At 36.4% G+C, this 24,736-nt stretch overlaps 1 protein-coding gene across 1 annotated transcript in view; it reads right to left on the reverse strand.

Moving 5' to 3' along the window:
- Positions 1–24,736, reverse strand: part of LOC144964247 (uncharacterized) — a 113,175-nt gene that overhangs the window by 34,607 nt on the left and 53,832 nt on the right. The window contains exons 3-6 of the mRNA XM_078898301.1: positions 24,003–24,146; positions 6,375–6,527; positions 3,647–3,781; positions 2,400–2,577 (exon numbers count right to left, since the gene is read on the reverse strand). Of these exons, the coding sequence (XP_078754427.1) occupies positions 2,400–2,577; positions 3,647–3,781; positions 6,375–6,527; positions 24,003–24,146 (610 nt within the window). The remainder of the gene's footprint in view (positions 1–2,399; positions 2,578–3,646; positions 3,782–6,374; positions 6,528–24,002; positions 24,147–24,736) is intronic.

Raw genomic sequence — 24,736 nt, forward strand, 5'->3', positions numbered from 1 at the left:
GTTAGTATTTTACGATCACCGGCTTCAGGCAGCCCTTACCGTTTTCTAACATTTATGACGGAACATGACGCCTGTTAAGCGATATAACAATTTTTTTCGGAGAGAATCAAAACTGTTGAAGGCCAGGTACTCATTTTACACCTGAGTACGGTGAGAGAATGTGAGTAAAGAGCCTTCTCCAAGGACTCAACTATGCGTCGAGCGAGGCTCTAACACAGGACTTTCATATCCGATAGCGAGTGCCATACCACAAGACCCGCACAATTATATCGATCGATTTAACTGACTCTCATTTTAACAAACTCTCTAAAGCAAAGGGGGTTTCACAAAGTTGGATGTATGGACACAATAAATATGAAACTTGGGGTTCATGTCAATTTCATATGGTGGAGAGTAAATGCAATTTCATACTTTGCAACCAACTCAAAGGTTCCTATTTCTTATCATTTCAATTGTATATTCAATTTTGATAGTCCTTTTCATCCCAAAATAATACCGTTTTGAGGCGGTGGATCACAAATTCTTATAATTGTATCTACACTAACTCTCTCCTCACCAGCCATTTTCAGGATTTTCCCCAAAACTTCACACCCAACTATCACAAAAATATATTTGTTATCACTCAAACACAATAACAGTAAGTTTTTGCGATACATAATTTCTTAAGCAAAACATGCTCTACAACACACTGTTCATTTTCTTTAACGTTTATGATGTACCTACAAGAGAAATTTGAAAATGATAATGTTGGTTGTATCGTAACGAATGTGACCATTTCCCTATAGTTGGTAAGAAAGGGGTTGTTTGGGGGGACCTGTAGTCAAAAATCCATTTTTGATTGTAATGTTAATATTGCTATTCCCTTGTTATTATCAGGTGGTAGGAGGTCTAATTTGATGATTAACACCAAAAAAAGCCCCCAAAAAATTTTTTTAGACATATTGAGAAAAAAATAGGCTAAAAATAGACCAAAAATCCCAGAATTTTTTACAGTAATGCAGCAAAAACCAACGAATAGATCTCTTCCAAATTTACACACAATGTTTCTTACAACAAGAGCTACGCGTACATCATGACGTAAAGGTTTAGCAATAGTCCTGAAAATAAATTTTTAAGAATTTTTTTTTCGATTTCGGCTGAAAATTTGGCGCAGAATTATAGTAAAAATTCGATTTAAAAATTCTTAAAACTGCTCTTTAGACCTTTAGAAAATAAAATGTGGATACCTACGTTATCTAACTGCATCAAAAACGCGTTTTTAATTGAAAATATGCAATTGTCTTTATATTTTTGGATTCTAGAATAATTAAACTACCTGAAAAGTGGACTAGCCCGATTTGGCCGGAAAAAAATCTTTTTTACCAAAAATTGAACACAGGTCCCCCCTTAAGCCATATATAGCCCTCCTCATTTAGATTGGACAAGACTTTAGTTTTGTTTAACCAGTTAACTGCCGAAATCTGGAAGACATGTATTTAAAATTTTGGCCAGAAAACTCGTCCTTCAAAATATCGATCGATTTAAATTTGTCTCATTTTAGCAAACACCCTCAAACCTGGGACTGCGCAAGGTTCCAGGTTTGAGAGCTCTTGCTAATATGAGGGTCATTTAAATCGATCGATATTTGAAGGACGAGTTTTCTGGCCAAAATTGTTGAATACGTGACTTTTCAGAGCACGGCAGTTTACTGGTTAAAATGGACACAAAATTAAGTGATGCAAAGAAATCTATACGTAATGTCATGCTTAGAACCTTTTGTAGCCTTAAACCTGTATCATGCATTTACTCTATTAAATACCTTTAAAAAAGCATGAAGCAAAAGCATTAATTTATGATGTCCTTCAAAGTCGCTGTTATTGTTACATCTAGTCACAGATCTCACTTTTCGTGTTTTAAAATGTTATATTCCTAATTAAATAGATAGATATTAAGAAGACTTGGTGAAAGAACGACACAATTTTTTATTATGTTCGTCAGAGAAATATTTCATAAGGGCGTCCGCCATTGTTCCGATAGTTTAGAGCCAGTTACTAAGTTACCATGCGTCATTAGGAGGGAATTGACGTTACGACTGTTGAAGCTTATTAAAAACATTACATCCCTCTAACATTTATAAAGGTGTGACAGAGATGTGTTAAAAACTTAGAAGATTTCAATTAATTCATGTTTCTCATCATATCTTACACGTATGATGGATAACTAAGTCAAAAGTCATACGAAACTCACAAAAATAACGCAAGACTTACTTAATTCATCAAAACAACAACGGGGATAAATGGAATTCATTTATGAATATATAATATATATACTCATTTATTTAATTATTTAATTACCAATCATTTATTTTTCATTGTTTTACATATCCCAGGGGGTTAGATCTACTAAGTTCTTTATCTTACCTGAGTAACAGTCGATCAATTCCTTTTCTCGTATTTTCAGTACCGTCCTTGTTCTTTCATAGCGGGATTTTAGATTATTGTATTTGGTTTTCATCTTTTTATGATTTTCAACACTTTTGTTCATCCTCCATTGTGCAGTCATGAGATCTTCCTTCAATGTACTCTCTGATCGGAATAGCTGTAGAGTTGCATTTAAAGATTAAAAAAAAATAAACTTAAGATAAGATAAGATATACTTTATTCATTTAAAAAAAATGGAAATTCGTTTCCAGACGTCGCATGCATGAAAATGTATAAACACAAAGTTGAGAATTTATGGCGACAATGTATACATGTATAATATATGCAAATGCACAAAAATGTAAAAATATACAACCAAGAACCAATAGCAACACTTTATATATTGATTCCGGGTGCAGACGAGATGGTTCCTGTAACCCCCCCCCCCCCCACACACACACACACACACCCCTCGCCACTTTTCCCCATCCACTCCCGTCCACGTGGCGGAGATTGAGTAGCAGAACCAGTTAGGTCTGTCAGAAAGTACTTTAATATAGAATTAATAGCGTCCTATCTAAATGATAGCTAGAAACGGCTACTCATTGAGTAACGCAACAGAAAGAGAGATAATGTCCGACTCCGTGACTTTATGGCGATGAAGGAGTTTGGGTTGTTTTAAATCGCAGATCAGGAGGTTCCAACCATCCAAGTTGTAGATTGTCGGCTCGCAATCAGCTAGACTGGCTTCAATTCCAGCGAGAGACGAGTTTACCTCACCTTTGTGATGATCGGTTAGCGGTATCTGTTAGGTCTTCCTGGAATTACTTCTGATCAGATTTAAGACAAGGCGGTGAATGTTAATTATCCATTTAACCCTACAGAAAGCGGGGTAAACTTTGGGTCAATAATCTTGTGGCTCTTAAAAAAAACTATGATTTACTGGTTAGCAAATAATCGCACATGCACATAAATCTTCTCAGAAAAAGACCAAAAGTACTTCACACTGAAAATTTCTAGATCAAAATTCTTGATCACCCAATACAGAAAGAGAAAAGTATAACTTTACTTACAGTTTGAACGTTTTAATTGTTTTTTTTTTTTTTTTTTTTTTTTTTTTTTTTTGGCTGAAGAAAGCTTTTGAGCCAAAAATGTTCAGTATTGAATATGTTGTTGTTATGTTTTGATTTTTTTTAAAAATATTTAAGCTGCTTCCAGCAAGGTATTAAGTCCTCATAAGGTGTTACCTCTAAAATTCGATCTTGTTGCTCTGTGGTTTTGGCCTCACATTCTTTGGCTTTTTTGGCGGAGAGATCCAAACGGTACGACTTGTCTTTCAACTGGTTCTTGAGAATTGCGCGTTCTCGAGTCATCTTAATCATCTGTGATAACAATAAAAATAATTACTATAGATAGAATGCGCTTGGCCAAGGAGTTCACAACATTGCCATCCGAAAGTATAACGGACCAACACACAAACTCTGTGTAACCATGAACTTTTATAGTCTGGTTAATACAGTTTAGTGAGCATTACTCATAAACGCCGATGGCAAAAACAATAACAAAGGCCTGAGTGACGTCATCTTCGAGCTATCTATAAGTGGCAAATAAGGGACAAAGCAATGGTAAAATAAAACTCTGAGAAGATGTGTATGAAACAGTGCCAGACAAATCAAAGAAAAGAAAAATACCCCCAAAACATAATCCTAAAAAGTGTTGTTTTTTTGGGTTTTTTTAAAGGTCATTATCCCTATGCCTATGTTTATTGTTGTATGCATAAGATGGAGATAAAACTAAACTGGCTAAGTGACGACAAACATGGGATTTCTCTCATACCTGGGGTTTTAAAAAAGGTCATTATCCCTATGCCTATGTTTATTGTTGTATGCATAAGATGGAGATAAAACTAAACTGGCTAAGTGACGACAAACATGGGATTTCTCTCATTCCTGAGGTTTTAAAAAAGGTCCTTATCCCTATGCCTATGTTTATTGTTGTATGCATAAGATGGAGATAAAACTAAACTGGCTAAGTGACGACAAACATGGGATTTCTCTCATACCTGGGGTTTTAAAAAAGGTCATTATCCCTATGCCTATGTTTATTGTTGTATGCATAAGATGGAGATAAAACTAAACTGGCTAAGTGACGACAAACATGGGATTTCTCTCATACCTGGGGTTTTAAAAAAGGTCCTTATCCCTATGCCTATGTTTATTGTTGTATGCATAAGATGGAGATAAAACTAAACTGGCTAAGTGACGACAAACATGGGATTTCTCTCATACCTGGGATTTTAAAAAAGGTCATTATCCCTATGCCTATGTTTATTGTTGTATGCATAAGATGGAGATAAAACTAAACTGGCGAAGTGACGACAAACATGGGATTTCTCTCATACCTGGGGTTTTAAAAAAGGTCCTTATCCCTATGCCTATGTTTATTGTTGTATGCATAAGATGGAGATAAAACTAAACTGGCTAAGTGACGACAAACATGGGATTTCTCTCATACCTGGGGTTTTAAAAAAGGTCATTATCCCTATGCCTATGTTTATTGTTGTATGCATAAGATGGAGATAAAACTAAACTGGCGAAGTGACGACAAACATGGGATTTCTCTCATACCTGGGGTTTTAAAAAAGGTCATTATCCCTATGCCTATGTTTATTGTTGTATGCATAAGATGGAGATAAAACTAAACTGGCTAAGTGACGACAAACATGGGATTTCTCTCATACCTGGGGTTTTAAAAAAGGTCATTATCCCTATGCCTATGTTTATTGTTGTATGCATAAGATGGAGATAAAACTAAACTGGCGAAGTGACGACAAGAATGGGATTTCTCTCATTCCTGGGGTTTTAAAAAATCCTAAAAATTCATCCTTTCTCGATTGGGGTTCGGCGAAGTCCCGGTTCTGAGAGTTTTTGCCAAGATTAAATTAAATTGTGCTTTATATAGCGCAATATCCACTAATTGTGCTCAAAGCGCTTTACAAGGGTTCCCTGGTCAACAGCAACATTTAACATGTAGGACGGGACTTGCCGCCTGTTAGGCGATATTACAATTTTTCGGACTAAGACAACGCTGTTAACGGCCAGGTGAGAGAATGTGAGTAAAGAGCCTTTTCCAAGGACTCAACTATGCACCGAGCGCGAGGCTCGAACCCAGGACCTTCCTATCCAAAAGCGAGTGTCACGAGGTGAGTGTCATTTAAATCGATCGATATTTGAAGGATGAATTTTCTGGCCAAATTTTTTAATACGTGTTTTTCAAGGGAACGACAGTATTGTGGTAGGATTTTTGTTGCCAAAATTACAATCGTCATAATACATCGGGGAAAAAACAAAGGAAAAATTAAAACAAGCTACTGCTGTGGGCTAGTTTTATATTGAATATGGTCTCCCAGTCTTTCCCTTTCGAAATGTCAAATTCAAAAGAAAGGTTATTCGTAGGGTGTATATTCGATTTCTTAGTCTATGGCATCTTAATTTTTCAGTTGTGTTTTAGCGCAAGCTCATCACCAAAGATAAAGATGATGATGATGATGATGATGATGATGATGATGATGATGATGATGATGATGATGATGATGCTGATGAGGATAATGATGATGGTGGTGGTGGTGGTGGTGGTTGGTGGTGGTTGGTGGTAGTGGTAATGATGATGATAATGATGATGATGATGATGATGATGATGATAATGACAATATTGATGATGATGATAATGACAATATTGATGATGATGATGATGATGATGATGATGATGATGATGATGATGATGATGATGATGACAATATTGATGATTATGATAATGACAATATTGATGATGATGATGATGATGATGATGATGATGATGATGATGATGATGATGATGATGATGATAATGATAATGTTGATGTTGATGATGATGATGATGATGATGATGATGATGATGACGACGATGAAGATGATGTTTTACCAGCACCGTATTTACCTCATTTTCTAACTTCACCATCTCCTTACTAGTCGTAAAGTGCTGTAGTTGAGTTTCGTGCATTCTCCTTCTCGTCTCATTCAGTTTTATTCTGGCATCCATCAACTCTTCATTCTTTCGTTTAATCTCATCACGGAGTTTGTTGAATTCTTCCTGAAAATGAAATGTAAATTAATATAAAACATATCAGCACTCCCATCATACACAAAACCAAAGGGCCCCAGATCGAACCCGGGTGCAGTGAGATTATTTTTCTAACCCCCTGCCCACCCCATCCACCCAGCAGTGATTGGGTAGTTGGGTCTGTTAGATCTGCGATAGACTGAGGTCTTGTCGAAAGGATAACAAGTAATTGTTATTGTCCTTTTCACGCTATATAACATAATAGAAACCGGGATAAACTCCGGCCCCATGGGCCTAAAGGCGCTGAAGGACTGCTATCCAGAGTGTAAATATGACCCAATTATCTCAACGTGGTATCATGTTGTGGTGGACCAAATGCAAAATATGAACGAGTTATAATAGCCAGATATACGAAATGCTAGTAGTTTCCCTGTAATAATAAGCTGCTAGAAGTTGTAGGCTGTAAAAATGCCAGTATTTTCCATGCAATACTAAGCTGCTAGAAGCTGTGGGCTGTAACCGTAAAAGACAAAAATGAATATTACAGCTTAAATGAACAAATTATCAAAACACGGAACGTTTCGGGCTCAAAATCCTTCTTCAGCCAACAACAAAAACACTAAAAACATAAATTTTATACTTTACTGTCTTCTATCTTGTATTTTGTCATTTTTTAAAACTGTCATATTCATTTTTATTTACTTTTTCCGTGTTAGGAATTCGTCCTTTGTGTTTCGTTCATCGAAATTTGTTAATAAGGGGAAATGCGAAACGCCCATAGTATCTGTCTTCATTTAATAAATTTAAGCTTATATTTTAATGCTTATCGGGTTTTTTTTCACAAATAATCTTTTAAAAACATGAACATCTATATAGGGCTGTTTACCGTGGTGTTGGGAAAGATAGGTTCGGATCATTGCAACAGTTTACGAATAATTTAGTTGATAAAAATGAATTGATTAATGAAAGGAATTGGCAGGTAGGTGAATAGGTAGGAGATAGATAGAAAATATAGATATTTAGGTTGATTGATTGATGGATAGATAAATAGATTACTAGATAGATAGATAGATAGATAGATAGATAGATAGATAGATAGATAGATAGATAGATAGATAGATAGAAGGGTGGATGAAAATAAAGCGAATAAGAGGGCGAGAGAAGGGAGAGAAAGAAAGTAAAAGAGAAAGAAAGAAAGAGAGAGAAAGAAATAGAGAGAGAGAGAGAGAGAGAGGGGGGGGGGGGGAGGGTGCGAGACGGTTGAGAATAAGGGTGAAGGGAAAAGAGTTTGTGACTTTTGTTGGATTGGAACTCTCTTTGTTGGATTTGATGGTCTGCTTTGGAGTTCGTTTTATTCGGTTCAAACTGTATCGGTATTGAATAAACAAAAATGAATGTTTACACAAGCATGCACCTGCTTGCCTCATGGTAAATGTTATTATTAAACTCTCAACACGGCCACTTGAGTGGACTGAAGATTCCATTAATGATGGGTCTTAGTACAAGATTGTCTGCCGTCTACAAAGAAAATGGTATTGTATGAGATCACGCTCTTGCTCTGAGAAATCGCTTAAAGCGAATAAGAGGGCGAGAGAAGGGAGAGAAAGAAAGTAAAAAAGAAAGAAAGACAGAGAGAGAAAGAAATAGAGAGAGAGAAGGGGGGGGGGGTGCGAAACGGTTGAGAATAAGGGTGAAGGGAAAAGAGTTTGTGGTTTGAAAATGTCGAGATCGAGCCTTTCATCAAACGCAAGAAAACACAAGTATTACTATATTATATAGGATGTATTCCCTATCCCACACCTGGGTCAATGTTTAAACTCTTACTTAAATTACGATTGCTATATATTTATATATGTATAGTTCACCAATAACAGAAAAGGCAAACAAAATCTAGACTATGCATACATTATCACTCGACATTATGACTTTATAGTATTATTTCTAAACAAAGAAAATGGGTACTTTTTATTCTTCATGCTGGCTAGAACTTTTCATGTCTTGTAATCAGAATGTGTAAAAGTCAAAACATGATCAGATTTATTTTTTTTTCCTCTGGATTATGCTCGTCGGAGAAATATTTCATAAGGGCGTCCGCCATTGTTCCCATAGGTTAGAGCCAGTTACTAAGTTACCATGAGTCATTACGAGGGAGGTGACGTTACGACTGTTGAAGCGTATTTGAGGAGAACAATAGAGGGAGATGAGAGAGTGTGTGGGAGGGGGGGGGGGGCAAGTAATATTATATATATGTATATATATATATATACATATATATGTGTGTGTGTGTTTGTGTGTGTGTATGTGTGTGTGTGTGTTTCGTGAATTGGCAAGCAGCTTAACATTTATTGTTATAGAAGAAACCATTTAAACTGAAGATGTAGTTCAGCCAAATATGACTTCTCCATCCCACCTTTCTGTAATAGATAGAGACAGGGTAAAACAAAATGCCCTTTAAACTGAAACCATATACTCATTAAAGGAAATCTTTTACAAGCAGTGTTGAATGCAATGTTTCAATGAAATTATTTTTTAACTAATTAAATTATAATATAATTCTTGCAATAATGGATTTATAACAAACTATCAAAAGATATAATTATACAAATCGAACTTCAAAAAAGGTGTCTCCTGACAATTTTCGATATGCTTCATATATTAGTGTCACCAACGGAAAGTGAAAATTGATAATAAACAGCACACAGCAGAGATAATAGTGTGCAGGTAATAACGGTGACGTTTTGCATTATGTCTTGATTTAATGTATAGAAACATAACTTACATTCTGATATATCAAGAAAAAAAAGAAAAAAAAATAACACATTTGCTTTTTTTTAAAAATATTCTGGCCACAAAACGTGGCCACTTCAAAATCGATCGTTTACAATGCTCTCAACTCAAAATAAATGTGTGAGACTTTTTGGCAAGTTGAATATCATTTTACTCGATGGATATTTTGATGTTCCCTCCGTCTTTTTTCGAAGTAGACAACTTAAACACATTTCTTTTTAAGATGAATAAAGCGAATTTTATATAATAACTATGACTGTTACTCGTACTTCTTTGTTGCTTAGGTCTTGCCCACGGACAAAACGTAAGTTTAAGATCTATGTGTAATGTATTGAAATCGAGTTTGCAACCAACGCTACTTGTTGACCATTCATAAATTGGTGTGATTGTTTATGAATCAAGACGGTGTGAAAACAATTCCAAACTATTTTTGTACTTTTTTTAAAGTGTTGATTCATGTGTTTAACCTGAGCGTAACCTCGTTGGCGTATTTCCAAACCTCCTACTTCTCCTATTGAAATGTGTTACAATGAGAATATCTCTTACGATTGAACGAGTTTCTTGCTTCATTCAAAATTCTTGCATGTGAATAGCTTCACGTCAAGGCGATGAGATAATAGATACTTCATTTTACTATCTCGAAATAAACCGTACATGTGGTCTGATTCAAAAACGAAAACGTAATGCAATCAGACACGTGTCGAATTGAATCAAAATCAAAAGTTAATTTGTTAATTTTTATCCATTATTTCCATTTTTTTCTGTTGTGAGTTTGACAAACATATTTAGAGTAATCGTACAAACTTCGCACAGGTGATCGTGACTTTCGATTTGCACACTTTTTGGTTGAGATTACATAAAAAGGTTTTTGGTGTGTTAGTTTCATATCGACGTATACTTCTTATATTTATTAACTTGAGAGTCCAAATCATTTTAGTTTTAATTTTTTCATAGAAATATTCCCAAACCAACGCAAAATATACTCCATTCCAACAATGTCAAAACACAACCACAATTATTGATGTCGATTATCAGACCTGTACAAAAGCACTTAGTTTCAGCTGCATTTTATATAGATGCCATTATTTTTATTTCAGCGATTCTGCAAAGAAACATAATGAGACTCAATGAAAGCCTAACCAGTTGGAGCAATAAAATGTTAGTGTCTGACACTGTTATACTATAGACACAATTTCATATTTCTATATAATGAATGCACACTGTATACACGCTTTCATCCTCTGCCCCCCCCCCCCCCCCCCCCTTCTCTACCGCCCCCAACCATTCCTTTTTTCTTCCATCTGTCAGATTCGGGTAGTAAGGTACAATTTTGATCTAGCATAAAGTATAGGTTCTAAGAACTGCGTTAGAAGGACTAATAATAATTGTAAATACCGGCTTCATGCTACGGATAATATAATGGAAAATAACAATCCTGCATTGTACTATTTTAAGGGAGTATATACTTTAATGACTTTATATCTGACAAGGTTGTAAAAAGGCTTTATTTGGAAAGCACATCGTTTTTGTCAGAGTATGAAGTTATGATACATACTCTGACAAAACATTTTTTTGTGATTTTGGCCAAAAACATCATTTAAATTAGCTATAAGTTAAGATGATCCCCAACTTGTAAAAAAAAGGTTCAAACGTTAGGCTTCTCAGAAGTTAAAAGTGTTGGGTTTGAGACCCTTCAAATGCGGGGGGGGGGGGGGTCGTCATAATATATCGATGATGAAGTTAAAATGTTCTGACCAAAGTGAAGAAAACGTTTTGTCAGAGTACGTTTTAGTACAGTAATATTGTTCGCCATCGCCGCTCCACGTTTCTTCGTAATCTGTCGTACTCGGGGGAAAAAACAAACTCACACAAATTTTTAATTTCGATCAGAAACCTCATCCTTCAAATATCGATCGATCAAAATGACTCTCATCTTGTCAAAAACTCTCAAGCCTGAGACTTCAAGAAAGTACCATGTTGGAGAGTTTTCGACAAGATGAGGGTCATTTTAATCGATCAATATTTGAGAGACGAGTTTTCTGGCCAAAATTTTGTTTATGTGTTTTTACAGATATAAATAACAATGTGGAATTGAAAGTAAGCTTCAATTTAATTACGAAAACAGATAAAATGGACGTTTCGGGTTTCCCCTTTATCAACAAACAGGATGAATGAAACACGACACATGAATGAGATAGTGTGGTCGTGGCGTTGTTAAGATGAATAAACAAAAACTGTGTTTTACAGAGTACGACAGTAAAGACATCAATATTCTCGGACACGGTGACATGTTTTGTTTTATCCCTGCATGAATGATGTCCATCCCTAGCTCATCATAAAATTGCCACCGGGGAGCACGCCGGAATGTTTTGAGATAAATCAAAGGCACTTCCTTTGATTCCTCAACTAAACATCACAAGACATCTACTAAAAACCGATAAAACGTATTCCCTCCATAAAAAGGCAGAGGGCACATCGAGTAAAGACTGGTCTCTGCTGAGTGAAAAGGACAATAAAATTGTATTATTATAGGGAATGAGATTAGCGGAAGAGTAGCGTTCCTTGATTGGACGTCACCCATAGTCTGTGACGTCACCGGCGGAAAAGTTATTAGAGAGAACGTCATGTTGGTTGTGCGAGGATGAGAGACGCATGCGCACAACCAACATGACGTTCTCTCTCTAATAACTTTTCCGCCGGTGACGTCACAGTCTATGGGTGACGTCCAATCAGGGGACGCTACTCTTCCGTTAATCTCATTCCCCATTCTCTATTATAGTCCGTTCCACAACCCGTGCGCACGCGTTGACGTGGATATCTTCACAACCTTCAGATGAATTTTAACACTTGGCTTGAACACTAGAATTATTAGTGGCGTTAAGCCGATATTTTCTTTTTGCATCGGTTACAGTACCACACTTTGGGATTTTTCTTCTTTACGGTATAGGTAGTATGCGCTTGGCTAAGAAGCTCATAACATTGCCATCCGGAAGTATAACAGACAACACACAAAACTGTGTGTATCCATGAACGTTTATAGTCAGATTAATACAGTTCACTGTGCATTACTCATAAACGCGGATGGCAAAAAACAATAACAAAGACCAGAGTGACGTCATCTTCGAACTATCTATAGATAGTATGCAGATGACGTCACTCAGGCCTTTGTTATTGTTTTTGCCATCCGCGTTTGTGAGTTGTTCTCACTAAACTGTATTAACCAGACTATAAAAGTTCATGGTTACACAGAGTTTGTGTGTTGGTCCGTTATACTTCCGGATGGCAATGTTGTGAACTCCTTGGCCAAGCGCATTCTATCTATAGATAATTTGAAGTTGACGTCACTCAGGTCTTTGTTACTGTTCTTTGCCATCCGCGTTTATGAGTACTTCTCACTAAACTCTATTAACCAGACTGTAAACGTTAATGGTTACACATAGTTTTGTATGTTGGTCCGTTATACTTCCGGATGGCAATGTTATGAGCTTCTTAGCCAAGCGCATACTATCTTTATAAAAAATCGAAGGGTCCAGGATGAGTGATCATTTTGATATTTTACATGAGTAATATTATACACCGTGGATTCTGTTTTGATTGCGATCACTGAAATCGCCCAACAAGTGACCAGGGGTTTACATTTCACGAGATTCGTGGGCACTACTCACTGACATTGCCACCCTTGGTTCAAAATGACACAACAAATTGTACACTTTGTACACACTTGACATAAATAATTGTTAAGATTTAATAGTTGAAAGCCAGAAACGTAGCTTGCTGTTGGGATTTTTACATTCATAAAAATATATTTTTAAAAATATGGGTTAAACGTGCACAATTGTCACAATGAGGAAAATCTACAAGTATTTCTCCAGAGAGGCGAAGCGCGGAATTGGATTCAATAGTCTGATGTCACGCGCCCGGCAACGGCGGCCATCTTGGTTCTAAACAAAGAAAATCATTACTTTTTATTCTTCATGCTGGCTAGAACTTTTCATTCCCTTTTCATATGCCTTGTGATCAGAATGTGTAAAAGTCAATACATGATCAAATTGATGGGTTTTATTTTCCTCTGGATACGCGTTTAAGCTCGCCGGGGAAATATTTCATACGGCGTCCGCCATTGTTCCGATAGTTTAGAGCCAGTGTTACTAAGTTACCATACGTCATTAGGAAGGAAGTGACAATACGACTGTTGAAGACTATTCTTTTCCATGTCATGCGGCGAATAGCAATAATATGGTTCACAACCAGGGACTCGGAGGTAGAAGGTCAAATTAATATTTATGTCATTTTAATTATGCACCTCTTGTATTTGAAAACTGCGGTTCCCTTGAAAGGTTATACTGTACAAAACTTACATGGAATCTGGTTTTAAAGAAGGTTAGATTCAGTGATATTTCACATGATTAATGGGCACGATCTATATTAACTTTCCATGTGCTCGAGGTCATTGGTCACATTGCAAATTGTGTTCAAAGTGATCCACATAGTGAAAAGTGTTCACAGATTTTGAACTATCTAACAATATGATTGGTCATTGTGTTCGGCTTGACACATGGATATGTTTACAGTTTCATAAACAAAGCAGTGTGTTTACATTTGTTCAGAAATGTCCAATCGTTGTACAGCAACAAATCACGTGATTGATGACCTACTTGTACGAAAAAATGAATATAGATCGCTGCCATTCAAAATGCCCTCCAGTGAACAGACTTCAAGAATGGCGAAGTCGTAGCGTACTCGATGGGTGGGTGACCCGTAGGATTTCGTGACAGTCTTGTTGGACCTTCATGAGTTGTCTTGCTAAACAGTTGGTCGGGTGTTATGTCTTTCTGAAAGGCATTTCTCCTCGTCTAATTGGATTCAATAGTCTGATGTCACCCCGCCCGGCAACGGCGGCCATCTTGGTTCTAAACAAAGAAAATCATTACCTTTTATTCTTCAAGCTGGCAAGAACCTTTCATATGTCTTGTGACCAGAATGTGTAAAAGTCAAAACATGATCAGATATATGTTTTTTCCCCTCTAGATACGCTTTTATGCTCGCCGGGGAAATATTTCATACGGGCGTCCGCCATTGTTCCGATAGTTTAGAGCCAGTGTTGCTAAGTTACCGTCCGTCATTAGGAAGGAAGTGACGTTACGACTATTGAATCCTATTGGAGACAGGCGTAAAAATTCGGAGGATTCCCCCTGGTTTTTGACATGAATGTTTTGTCCTAAAAATATATAATCAGCCAATGGGCTGCTTGTGTCGTACAATATATTATATCGCCGTTGTCCACCAGGGAAGAGATAAAGTATAAACGCTGTGAGTATATTTTCAACGTTGTGAAGTACAATATAAATGCTATTTATATATTATTACACTATTTCAAACAACCCAAAATTATCTGCTAAGCTACACCACTGGATTCAACTTTGTTATGATTATTTTCCCCACGGAAAAGAGAATTAACACACCATTACTGTAAACATTTAAAAGAAAGTTTGAGTCATATCTTATTGCAGGCGAGTAAAAGATCAAAGGAATTTGGTATTGTGAAAAAACTGTTTGGTCAATCACTAACGGTATTCAAAATTTGTAACGTCACTTTAAATACTCGTATAAGCCCGCGTGTTAAAAAAAATCATGGTCTCACATTTCGTAACTTTGGAGGAATTTGCGATATTCCGTGCACACTGGAGTTGGAATGGACGATAAAAGGTTTACACCATAGTCATCTTTAGTACTTGCCTGTCAACCGGGCAATCGGCCCCACAATCTGTGAGAACATGTCACAATATTTTGACACACTAATGATTGGATTGCATCGCTACACCTTACGGCACTGTTCATTTTTTCAATCGCCTGTGTTTCTTGGATGATCTTTTTTCTTGTAGCCTATTTTCTTTTCTCCTTTTTCTGGCACTGTTTCTATAAAAGAGCATTATGCAATGTTATAATGCGATCTCAAGCATAAATGCCATCAAACCATAGGGATAAATGGACATCAACTTGAAGGATAGCTGGTTCAGCAGGTAGGCATAATGTAAAGGTGGCTATTGGTTATGCTGACGAGAGATAAAAAAGGGATTTTAACAGCTGACGATATAAGCCAAATGGACTGTGCACAATGTACTTTCATTTTCTACCTTTCCCACACCATTAGTCTATCATAATGTGACGACCTTGACCTAGCATTTTGATGTTGGGGCGGCGAAACGGATGACGTTTTCATCTTTTGTTTTTTTTTCTGTGTGTGGCTTATTTATTTTGGCTTTATCCTTATATTTTCACCTAGGGTGATTCAATGGATGAATTGTAAATTAGAAAAAAATAAATAAGATGACAAAAATTTCGTCCAACACAGAATGATCTGTTTTAATCTAACAACATCCATGGTTGGCGCTGATTTCAACCAACAAATTTTGTCATTTATACTCATTGATTTTTAGCCCCTAATGCTAACTTTGCAGTTTGAGTGACGTATACTTATTTGCAGGTCTGATAAATATATATAAATATTATATATAAATATATAAATGTTATATAAATGTTAAAGCAAGCCAGTCACGTTCGAATATCAGACCTTAAAATATGTGCATGTTGGGTTCGAGCCTTCGGTGTGAAAATGTGGGTAAAGGCAACGTTGAATTCACCCACACACGCTTGTCAGAATATTAGACTTGCTTTCAATATCTAAATTATTATACGATTTATTAATAATAACCATGGATAAATTGTCTTAGATTGCGGGAAAACAACGTTTTCATATTTTTGAGAATTATAACTTTAATTCACTTTCCAGCATGTTTCACCACGACCGAATACCAGATGGGAGCGATAGGTCACATATTATTATGTGTATCAAGTCCCAAAAGACGAGACACAAAGTCCTTCACCTATGTACTCTAATAATGAAATAGGGCTATACAAAATAAATGTCAAACTCCCATTATACGAGGCCATTACCGCTCGACTAAAATCGCACCAAAAAGAATAGAAAGAACAGAAAGAAGAACTAAAAGAAATATAGTTGTTTTCAGCGTGGAAACAATTTGTTATTCATGTAAATAATATCATTTTCTCTGCTTGGATACATTTAAGGTGAAAGGGGGAGGATAGTTTAGGCCACTAAAATGGTTATTTACCCTCGAGAACACGCTCTTTGCCTGACAATAATTATCTTTTAACCTATGGTTTTCATCATAAAAAGGCCTTACAATACGATTCTTGCGGGTGGCCAAAGGTGACCGATCTCGATGTCATTGAGACATTTTTGATTCAGCGTCTTGTTGAGGGTCTGACCCTCAAGTAGGATTCATGGCCATTCTACCGTACTCTTTAAAAAAACATGTTTGGCTTTTCTTTTTTTTCAGATATTGGCCAGACCAGATAATAACGTCCTTCAAATAACAATCGATTAAAATGACCCTCGGCATAAAAAAATCTCAAAACTGGGAATTCATTAGAGTCCCGGGTTTGAGAGTTTTTGACAAAATGGTGAAGTCCTAGGTTTGAGAAATTATGACATAATGAGGGTTATTTTAATAGATCGATATTTGAAAGACGAGTGTTCTGACCATTTTTTAAATAAATCAGTGCACGGCAATATTCTGGCGTACTCTTGCAAAAAGCGTTTTCGCCAGAAATTTTAGACTGCAAATATCGATGAAATACGATGGTCCGTAACTTCTGAAGAGACGTAAAAAAAAAGGCTCAGATTGAAGAATTTATGTCAAATAAATTCGGAGTCATTTTAATTTATAGATTATGTTTAAAACAAGACGGTTTGTCAAAGAAATGTAATATTGTGAAGACCTCGGCTTTATTCGGACTTAATCTAAAAAACACTTTTATTTAATTGAAAAATCTTCCATGTATAATATTTCAAAAAGATTAAGATGACCTCAGACTTGTCAAAAATTTACAAGCCTGAAGTTCCAATCATTTTTCAGACTCTAAGACTTCATGGCACGTTGGATCGTCTAAATCTGATTATATCAAATAAAAGTTTTTCTGATAAATTTGGAAAAAAAACATGTTTTGTCATTGTACACCAACATTGCGAAGTCCGATTTAATTGAACTAAAAGGTCGTCGGGGAAAAGGACGTCCTCGAACTTCAGCTCATAGAAGCTGAAAAAATATTGTTTGATAAACGCAAAAAAGCACAACAAAAGGCCAATCAAATATCTTTCTGTTTCAAGAGCATAATTTTATAAAATGAACCAGCTGCTGTGCCGATGTAAAAGTTATACAGTAACAAGGGTTAAAGAGATACGGTCATGGGAATGTTGCATTGTAAAGTTTCAAACATTATTCAAGTGTTTCTTTGTAGTAAATATGCGCCAATATGAATGTATCGCGGTTGAGTTCACCCCCCCCCCCCCTCCTTCCAAAATAAAAAGCAAAAAACAAAAACAAACAAAATGCAAACAAAAATAAACCAAAAAAAATCCCCCAAAAACAATCGTAATCAACACGAATGGCGAATGTGTAACCTTTAACGTTTATGCACTTTACTGAGAACGAACCACCTGTCTGGCGATCTATCATCAATAGCAAAGAGGCTAGTGACGTCAACTTTATTTATTATATTCATACCGCCTTGATGCAGTGCACTTATTCGAATCGAGTTAAATCATTTATGACAAGGCGTAGATTTTTCTTCAATTCTAGGGTTTGTGGGGGAACTATCTCTTTCGAAATATGACAATAAAGATAATCGAAAAATCAGACATGAGCAAACAAATTGGTTGAAAAAGAAGAAGAAGAAGAAGAAGAAGAAGAAGAAGAAGAAGAAGAAGAAGAAGAAGAAGAAGAAGAAGAAGAAGAAGAAGAAAGAAGAAGAAGAAGAAGAAGAAGAAGAAGAAGAAGAGAAAGAAGAGAAGAAGAGAAAAGAAGAAGAAGGAGGAGATGGAGAAGGAGGGGAGGAGGAGGAGGAGAAAGAGGAGGAGAAGGAGGAGAGGAGGAGGAGGTGGGGAGGGGGAAGAAGAGTAGGGGGGAGGAAGAAAAAAGGAGAGGAAGAAGTGACACTAGGAGGACAATGCGCTGTCGCTTGAACACATCTTCTCATATTATGATGTCTGTTGACACAAGAATTAAACCAGCTTTAATAATCCTAGTCCAAACTAAGAAACTGTTATTAATTGTATTTTCTATTTTACGGACTATGGGCTTAGGTCAGAATCCACTAATCTTTATTCTGTCTTTTTAGTCTCGTATTTCTTTTCTCTCTAAACATTTAGTGACTTTACAACTCAACTAGTACCGCCACAAGGACAGTTTCTATATTATGGATTTAACAGCTTGAGTCGCCGACCATGTTATCTTCGCATCGCTTCCCCTGTTTATCCAGTTAACTGCCGAAACTCTGGAGAGATACGTATTTAAAATTTGGCCAGAAAACTCATCCTTTAAATATCGATTGATTTAAATGACCCTCATCTTGGCAAAAACTCTTAAACCTGGGGCCTCTCGAAGTCCAAGTTTAAGAATGTTTGCCAAGAGGAGGGGCATTTAAATTGATCGATATTTGAAGGACAAGTTTTCTGGCCAAATTTTTTAAAACGTGTTTTTCCAGAGTTTTGGCAGTTAATTGGTTAACAAAATCGAATAGAGCGCAATCAAATGGAAACTGTAAACCTATCTTCCTTTTTTTATTTTTTATTTTTTTAGGCGTTCCAGTAGCTTTAGTATGTGTTTAAATTGACGAGAGCAGCTCTGCGTAGCCGTCTCTTTATTATCCTAGGGATAAGTTGTTATCTTCTTTTCTGACTGCTACGGTGATCAAAATTGCTTCTTGACGTTGTCGTTGTTTGTGTAAACACTTACGTTAAGGATCATTATCCATACTGAAAAAAGTTGAGGTTTGTATTCATTGGACACATTTTTCTATTTTCTATCGTTTGACCTTTAGTGTCCCAAGCAATTTCCGTCACAGCTTGATAGCCGTTGATTACTTTAAAACGGCCCAGAGTGCCAACTGGGTCACTCGTACGTCTGACCCATTTTAGCTATGACAAGCAAGGAGACCTTCCGAAAACAACAGTTGATGGCGAGCTGCCTCTAGATGTCCTGGGCTACGTCAAGAAAAGGCGAGGGTTGACAACCTAAAACACTTGTAAGAGAGCATTATAACGTAACACATTGGGGATAATATTATACTCTGATAACCCTTATTTCTGGCACAGCCCTCGTATTATACTCTGTTAACCAACACCGCTACGACTGAATAAAAACTCAAACTGGCGAACTATTCTTAAGGCTAAAAGAACCCGTAAGACACTTTGAAACATCACAATATTTCTCTTTATTAATGAAGTTTTTTAAAAAAAAGAAAAAAGCGCTCAGGGGGCGTCCCAATGTCCACCGATAAATTCGATATTCAAGAGTTTGGAACATTTGGAAATGCCTTTGATGTTTTAAAATTGTTTTGAAGGTTTGAAGTCTTTTAGAAATCGTGCATTTCTGCCAAGTGAGTAAACTCTCTCTCTCTCTCTCTCTCTCTCTCTCTCTCTCTCTCTCTCTCTCTCTCTCTCTCTCTCTCTCTCTGTGTGTGTGTGTGTGTGTATATATATATATATATATATATGTGTGTGTGTGTGTTTGTGTGTCTCTATCTCTATATGTCTCTCCATATAATATATATTATATATATATATATATATATATATATATATATATATATATATAGCGCGAAACGGACAAAAGCAATTTCTTGCTTACCTTTGGATATGACGCTAGTCAATCGCAAAGTACTTTCCGCCAGATCTAACAGACCAGATACCCAGCCCGCCACTGCTGGGTGGACAGGTGAGTCAGAAAAAATCTCGACTAACCCGGCGAGTGCTCTGCCAACTGAGCTATCGGGCGGGACCCCCTTATATTTATATTTGTGTGTGTATATATATATATATATATATATATATATATATATATATATATATATATATATATAGTATCCAATTTGACAGAAAGATGTGCGGCGCCAAATATTTACAAGAACTACTCCAGATAGTGCATTGTAACAGTCCGCCCCTTCCTAGATATTATCTCCCAGATACCTCTATCCTATAAATTATTCCATAACAAATTACGGCCTATGCTGACCCGACACTGACAATAGGCATTTCCCCCTTTCGCCAGACACAATAATAGTCACTGACACTGCCACCTCCAGGACATCACATGTCACTCATTCCGTCTGAACCAATCTATCAAACGAAAGCGACGTGTGACCAACTACCATGACAGACAGCAGGGATAATACGGACTTAACTCCTCCTCTAATAAGATCCTTTGACAAAGTAAATTGTTACCACTATAATATAATATTATAGCACGGAGATATCGCCATTTTCTGATCTCATTTTTACACAAACAAAATTTCATTCATAGATTTAATTAACTTCTTTCTCCTTTTCATAAATTTGGATATATCATAGATACACAAAAGACTGGCTTTTATTGTCATGCTAACCGACTGGTAAACATTTTGTTACGTTTTCTTCGTTGACATTCCCATTCATGTTATCAGATGAACGATTTGCATCATAGAATTGAAGCTATGCGTTTAGTTATTTTTGTTTAACTCATAACATCCGCCCGCCGGATATACCGCACCAACACACAAAACTATGTGTAACTTTAAACGTTTATATCTAGTCTGATTAATACAATTTAGTGAGAACTAAATTGGCTGCCTAAAACTATAACAAAGAGCTGAGTGACGTCAATTTCGTTCTATATAAAGAATCCGATCTCTGAAGAGGCGTCCACCTGTTATTGCGTAATATTTTGAGAGACAAATGTCTGTGTGTGTGTGTGTGTATGTGTGTGTGTGTTTGTGTGTGTGTGTGTGCGTGCGGGTGATGCTTTCAATGATATGGTATGTGCATCATCTACAAGTGTTCATGCTTCCTTGATTTTGATGATAAATAAACTGCGATTTTTCTACCTTTAGAAGAAATCTCACATGAGAGCACTGAAGATGGCTAGTCTGAGGTTAAGAAATTTTAGAAGCATTCTGTTTTTAAAATAGAGTAATATCAACTCAGTGTGTTCAAAGCTCTTTACAAGGGACCCAAGCTATAAGCAACTTTGAACTTATAGTACAAGACATGCATGCTGTAAGAGGCTTTAAACTGTTATTTTTCTTTCGATAGAGACAACGCTTTAACAGGCCAGGTACTCATTTTATCTATTCAGAAGGTAAGAAATTGTGTATAAAAACGTCTTCTCCAAAGTCACAACTTGCGCCCACCATAGCAGGATTCTAACCTTCGAGAATCAGGTTGCAAGTTGAGCGCCGTACCTCTAATAATCTACTTTGTCCACACCAAATAAGCAAGAGGAAGGAGTGCTGTGAGCCTCCTTGCGAGTTGTGAGACTGTTTTAGGCTTCATTCAATCCCCTCATCCCATCATACTCATCCCTATTTGGTGAGAAAACTTTGTATTATCATTGGAAAAATCTTTTTTCCTTTATGAACGGCTAAGGTTAAAAAATATATACATATATAAATAAATAATTAATTAATAATGAATTTATATAGTGCCTAAACATCCACGTTAATCGTGCTCTGCGCCGCTTTACATAATAAAAATGTATTTTTTAAAAACAAAAAAACAACAACAAAAATTTAGAATCACGACACTACATAATAAGCATGAATAGAGAAACAAAACCTAAGCAACATCTATTTCATAAAATTAAGCCTTACGGAACAACTCAATCTTCAAACATTTCCTAAAAGATGATAAAGTTTCACAGGACTTTGTCTCAGGACTGAGTGCGTTCCATAGGCATGGAGCAATAGATGAAAAGGCTGAGAGGAAAATATTCGTTGGACTAAAAGTTGTTCCCATAACCCTGATTTAACCAGCTAACTGCCATATCCTAAAAAGACATGTATTTAAATATTTGGGCAGAAAATTCGTTCTTCAAATTAACTCGATCGATTTAAATGGCCCTCATCTTGGCAACAACTCTCAAACCTAGGACCTCGCGAAGACCAAGGTTTGATAGGTTTTGCCAAGATGTGGGTCATTTAAATCGATCGATATTTGAAGGTCGAATTTTCTGATCAATTTTTTTAATGCTTCTCTTTTTAGAATAGATGGTAACTGGTTAAACCGTGATAATTTTTAAAATAAAATTGATTTGGTTAATAGGGGGGCTTAGGTAAAATGAATGGACATTTTAAGTGATCAATCGGCCATTATTTATGGCTTATTTTTTACGGGGTTTTTAAAAAAAGAAATTGTAAAGACTTGGGTATGGTTGCTTGTTTTTGTTTTGTTTTAACAATTGTTTTGTTTTGTTCTGTTTTGTTTTGGGTTTTTTTTTTTTTGTTTTTTGTTGATTGTTTATTTTGTTAGTTTCTTGTTGTCGTTGTGGTTGTTACTTTTTGTTTGTTTAATTTTCTTTTGGGTTTGTTTGTTTTCTATTTTTGTTTTTGTTTTTTGTTGTTTTTTTTGTTTGTTTTTGTTTTTCATCTGTCTTTAGCAATACTTTTCAAAGCAGCGCTTTGTGAATCTAAGCAAGGATGTAATAAATGAAACTTGACCCTGGTGCGTGTGCCCAAAGGATTATTGTCAATTTTCACATCATGAAAATGTCTGCATTTCAGCTCCCGCTTGTATCTGGGAGCAATAATATATTGATACCTGTGTACTTTTTATTGTAAAGGAGCACTTCCAATGGCTCATGAAATGACTGGAAATCCTATGAGGTTAAACCATGGTTATTTTGAGTATTGGTTGTTTTATGCACTGTTTATGTGATTCGTAAGGTTTTGTTTATTCATTCCGCCAGGATGTTATATGAAACTGAACTACCATTTGAAAGAAGGCGTTGTCTTAAATATGAAATTCCCCATAGGAGAAATTTGTCTTTAAGGTCTATTCCAAGGGAAGACTGGAATAACCCAGCCGTAATGCAGCTCCGCAAATTAAGTTGCGGCGAAGTGACTTGCTTAAGGCCACACATCGCAGCGGATATTCGATCTCGGTACCTTTCAGATACGAAGCAATGACCATACCGCTGAGCCACTCTGTCTATCTTGAGATACTCATTTACACCGGAGTCAAGGGGCCTGGTGCTTATAATGTGCCGCATAACGTCGAACGGATTCAACATTTCCATTGACACTAACCTGAATACTGACAAAACTTGACTGAATTACACCCCCCCCCCTCTTAAAGAATTTGAAACCCTGAAATACATATGTTATATTATCATTCTGGTAAACTGGCCAGACAAAATCAGTAATGAGGACGTATATGACAGATGCAAGTACAACCAGTCAGTACGCGAATAAAGAAACAAAGATGGAAGCTGTTCGGACACGTGCTCCGACAAGCTGAAAATATTCCAGCACAAACCTCAATGGATGGTTACTTCAAACAAAGAGACAAATACAGAGGCCGTACACCAACTTCACTTCCAACAACAATAGATCAAGATCACAAAAAATATCAAATATATTTAGAAACAACAACCGAAGAACTGATTTCAACAACACAAGGAGTGTGAATGCCTCTGCACCTTAACACACATGATGACATTCAAAAGCTAAGAACAATTGCACAGGACAGAGATTTATGAAAACAAATTACTAACTGGATATCAGAAACAGACTGACACACTCGAAGTAACACACACATTCACGACAAGCGTCCATAGAGACAGCGCAGCCATATTCATTCATTCATTCATTTATCGTTCTCACCTCCAATTTGTCCATGAGCACATCGTTATTCAAGAGAGATCCAGCAGGTGCGTGATGAGACACCTCTACATCGTCGTCCTTCCCAGAGACTCGTCGGATAGTTTTACCAAGACCCAAGAGATCTCTCACTGTGCCTTCTAGTTCCTTAAAAGAAAAAAATGAAGATAAAGATAAAACATGATGTTTTTGTGAATTAGATATATGAAATTCATCTAATCCAGGTATGCATTGGTCAATTCATTAGTGCGACTATGTGATCTTGTTCTATGACACTCGTCGCCTTCAGATCGTCTTCGGTTCGAGCCCTGCATTGAGTGGGCATAGTTGAGTCCTTGGATAAGGCTCTTTACTCACATTCTGTTACCTATACTCGGGTGTAAAATGAGTTCTTGGCCGTTATCAGCGTTGTCTGTGTCCGAAAAAATTGTAATCAAGCGTTATGTCCCGTCTTATATGTTAAGTGTTACTGTTGACTGGACACCTATTGTAAAGCGCTTTAAGTACGTTTAGTGGATATTGCCCTATATAAATGCTCACGCTTTTTAAAAAAATTCAAATCTAGATATTCCGGTTTTAAATTTTTAACATATTATGTGACCCACCGCCTTAAATCGGTATTATATCGGCGACTAACTAGTTGCAGGAAAATGAATTGATAGTCATGAATATGAATCTTTTTGGTTTGATTTTTCTTGGTTATGGTGGAGAATACAATTTATTTTTTATTTTGCAAA

Source organism: Berghia stephanieae, chromosome 2, assembly GCF_034508935.2.
Source record: "Berghia stephanieae isolate SIO BIC M18660-M18661 chromosome 2, UCSD_Bste_1.3, whole genome shotgun sequence".
Classification (NCBI taxonomy): Eukaryota; Metazoa; Mollusca; class Gastropoda; order Nudibranchia; family Aeolidiidae; genus Berghia; species Berghia stephanieae.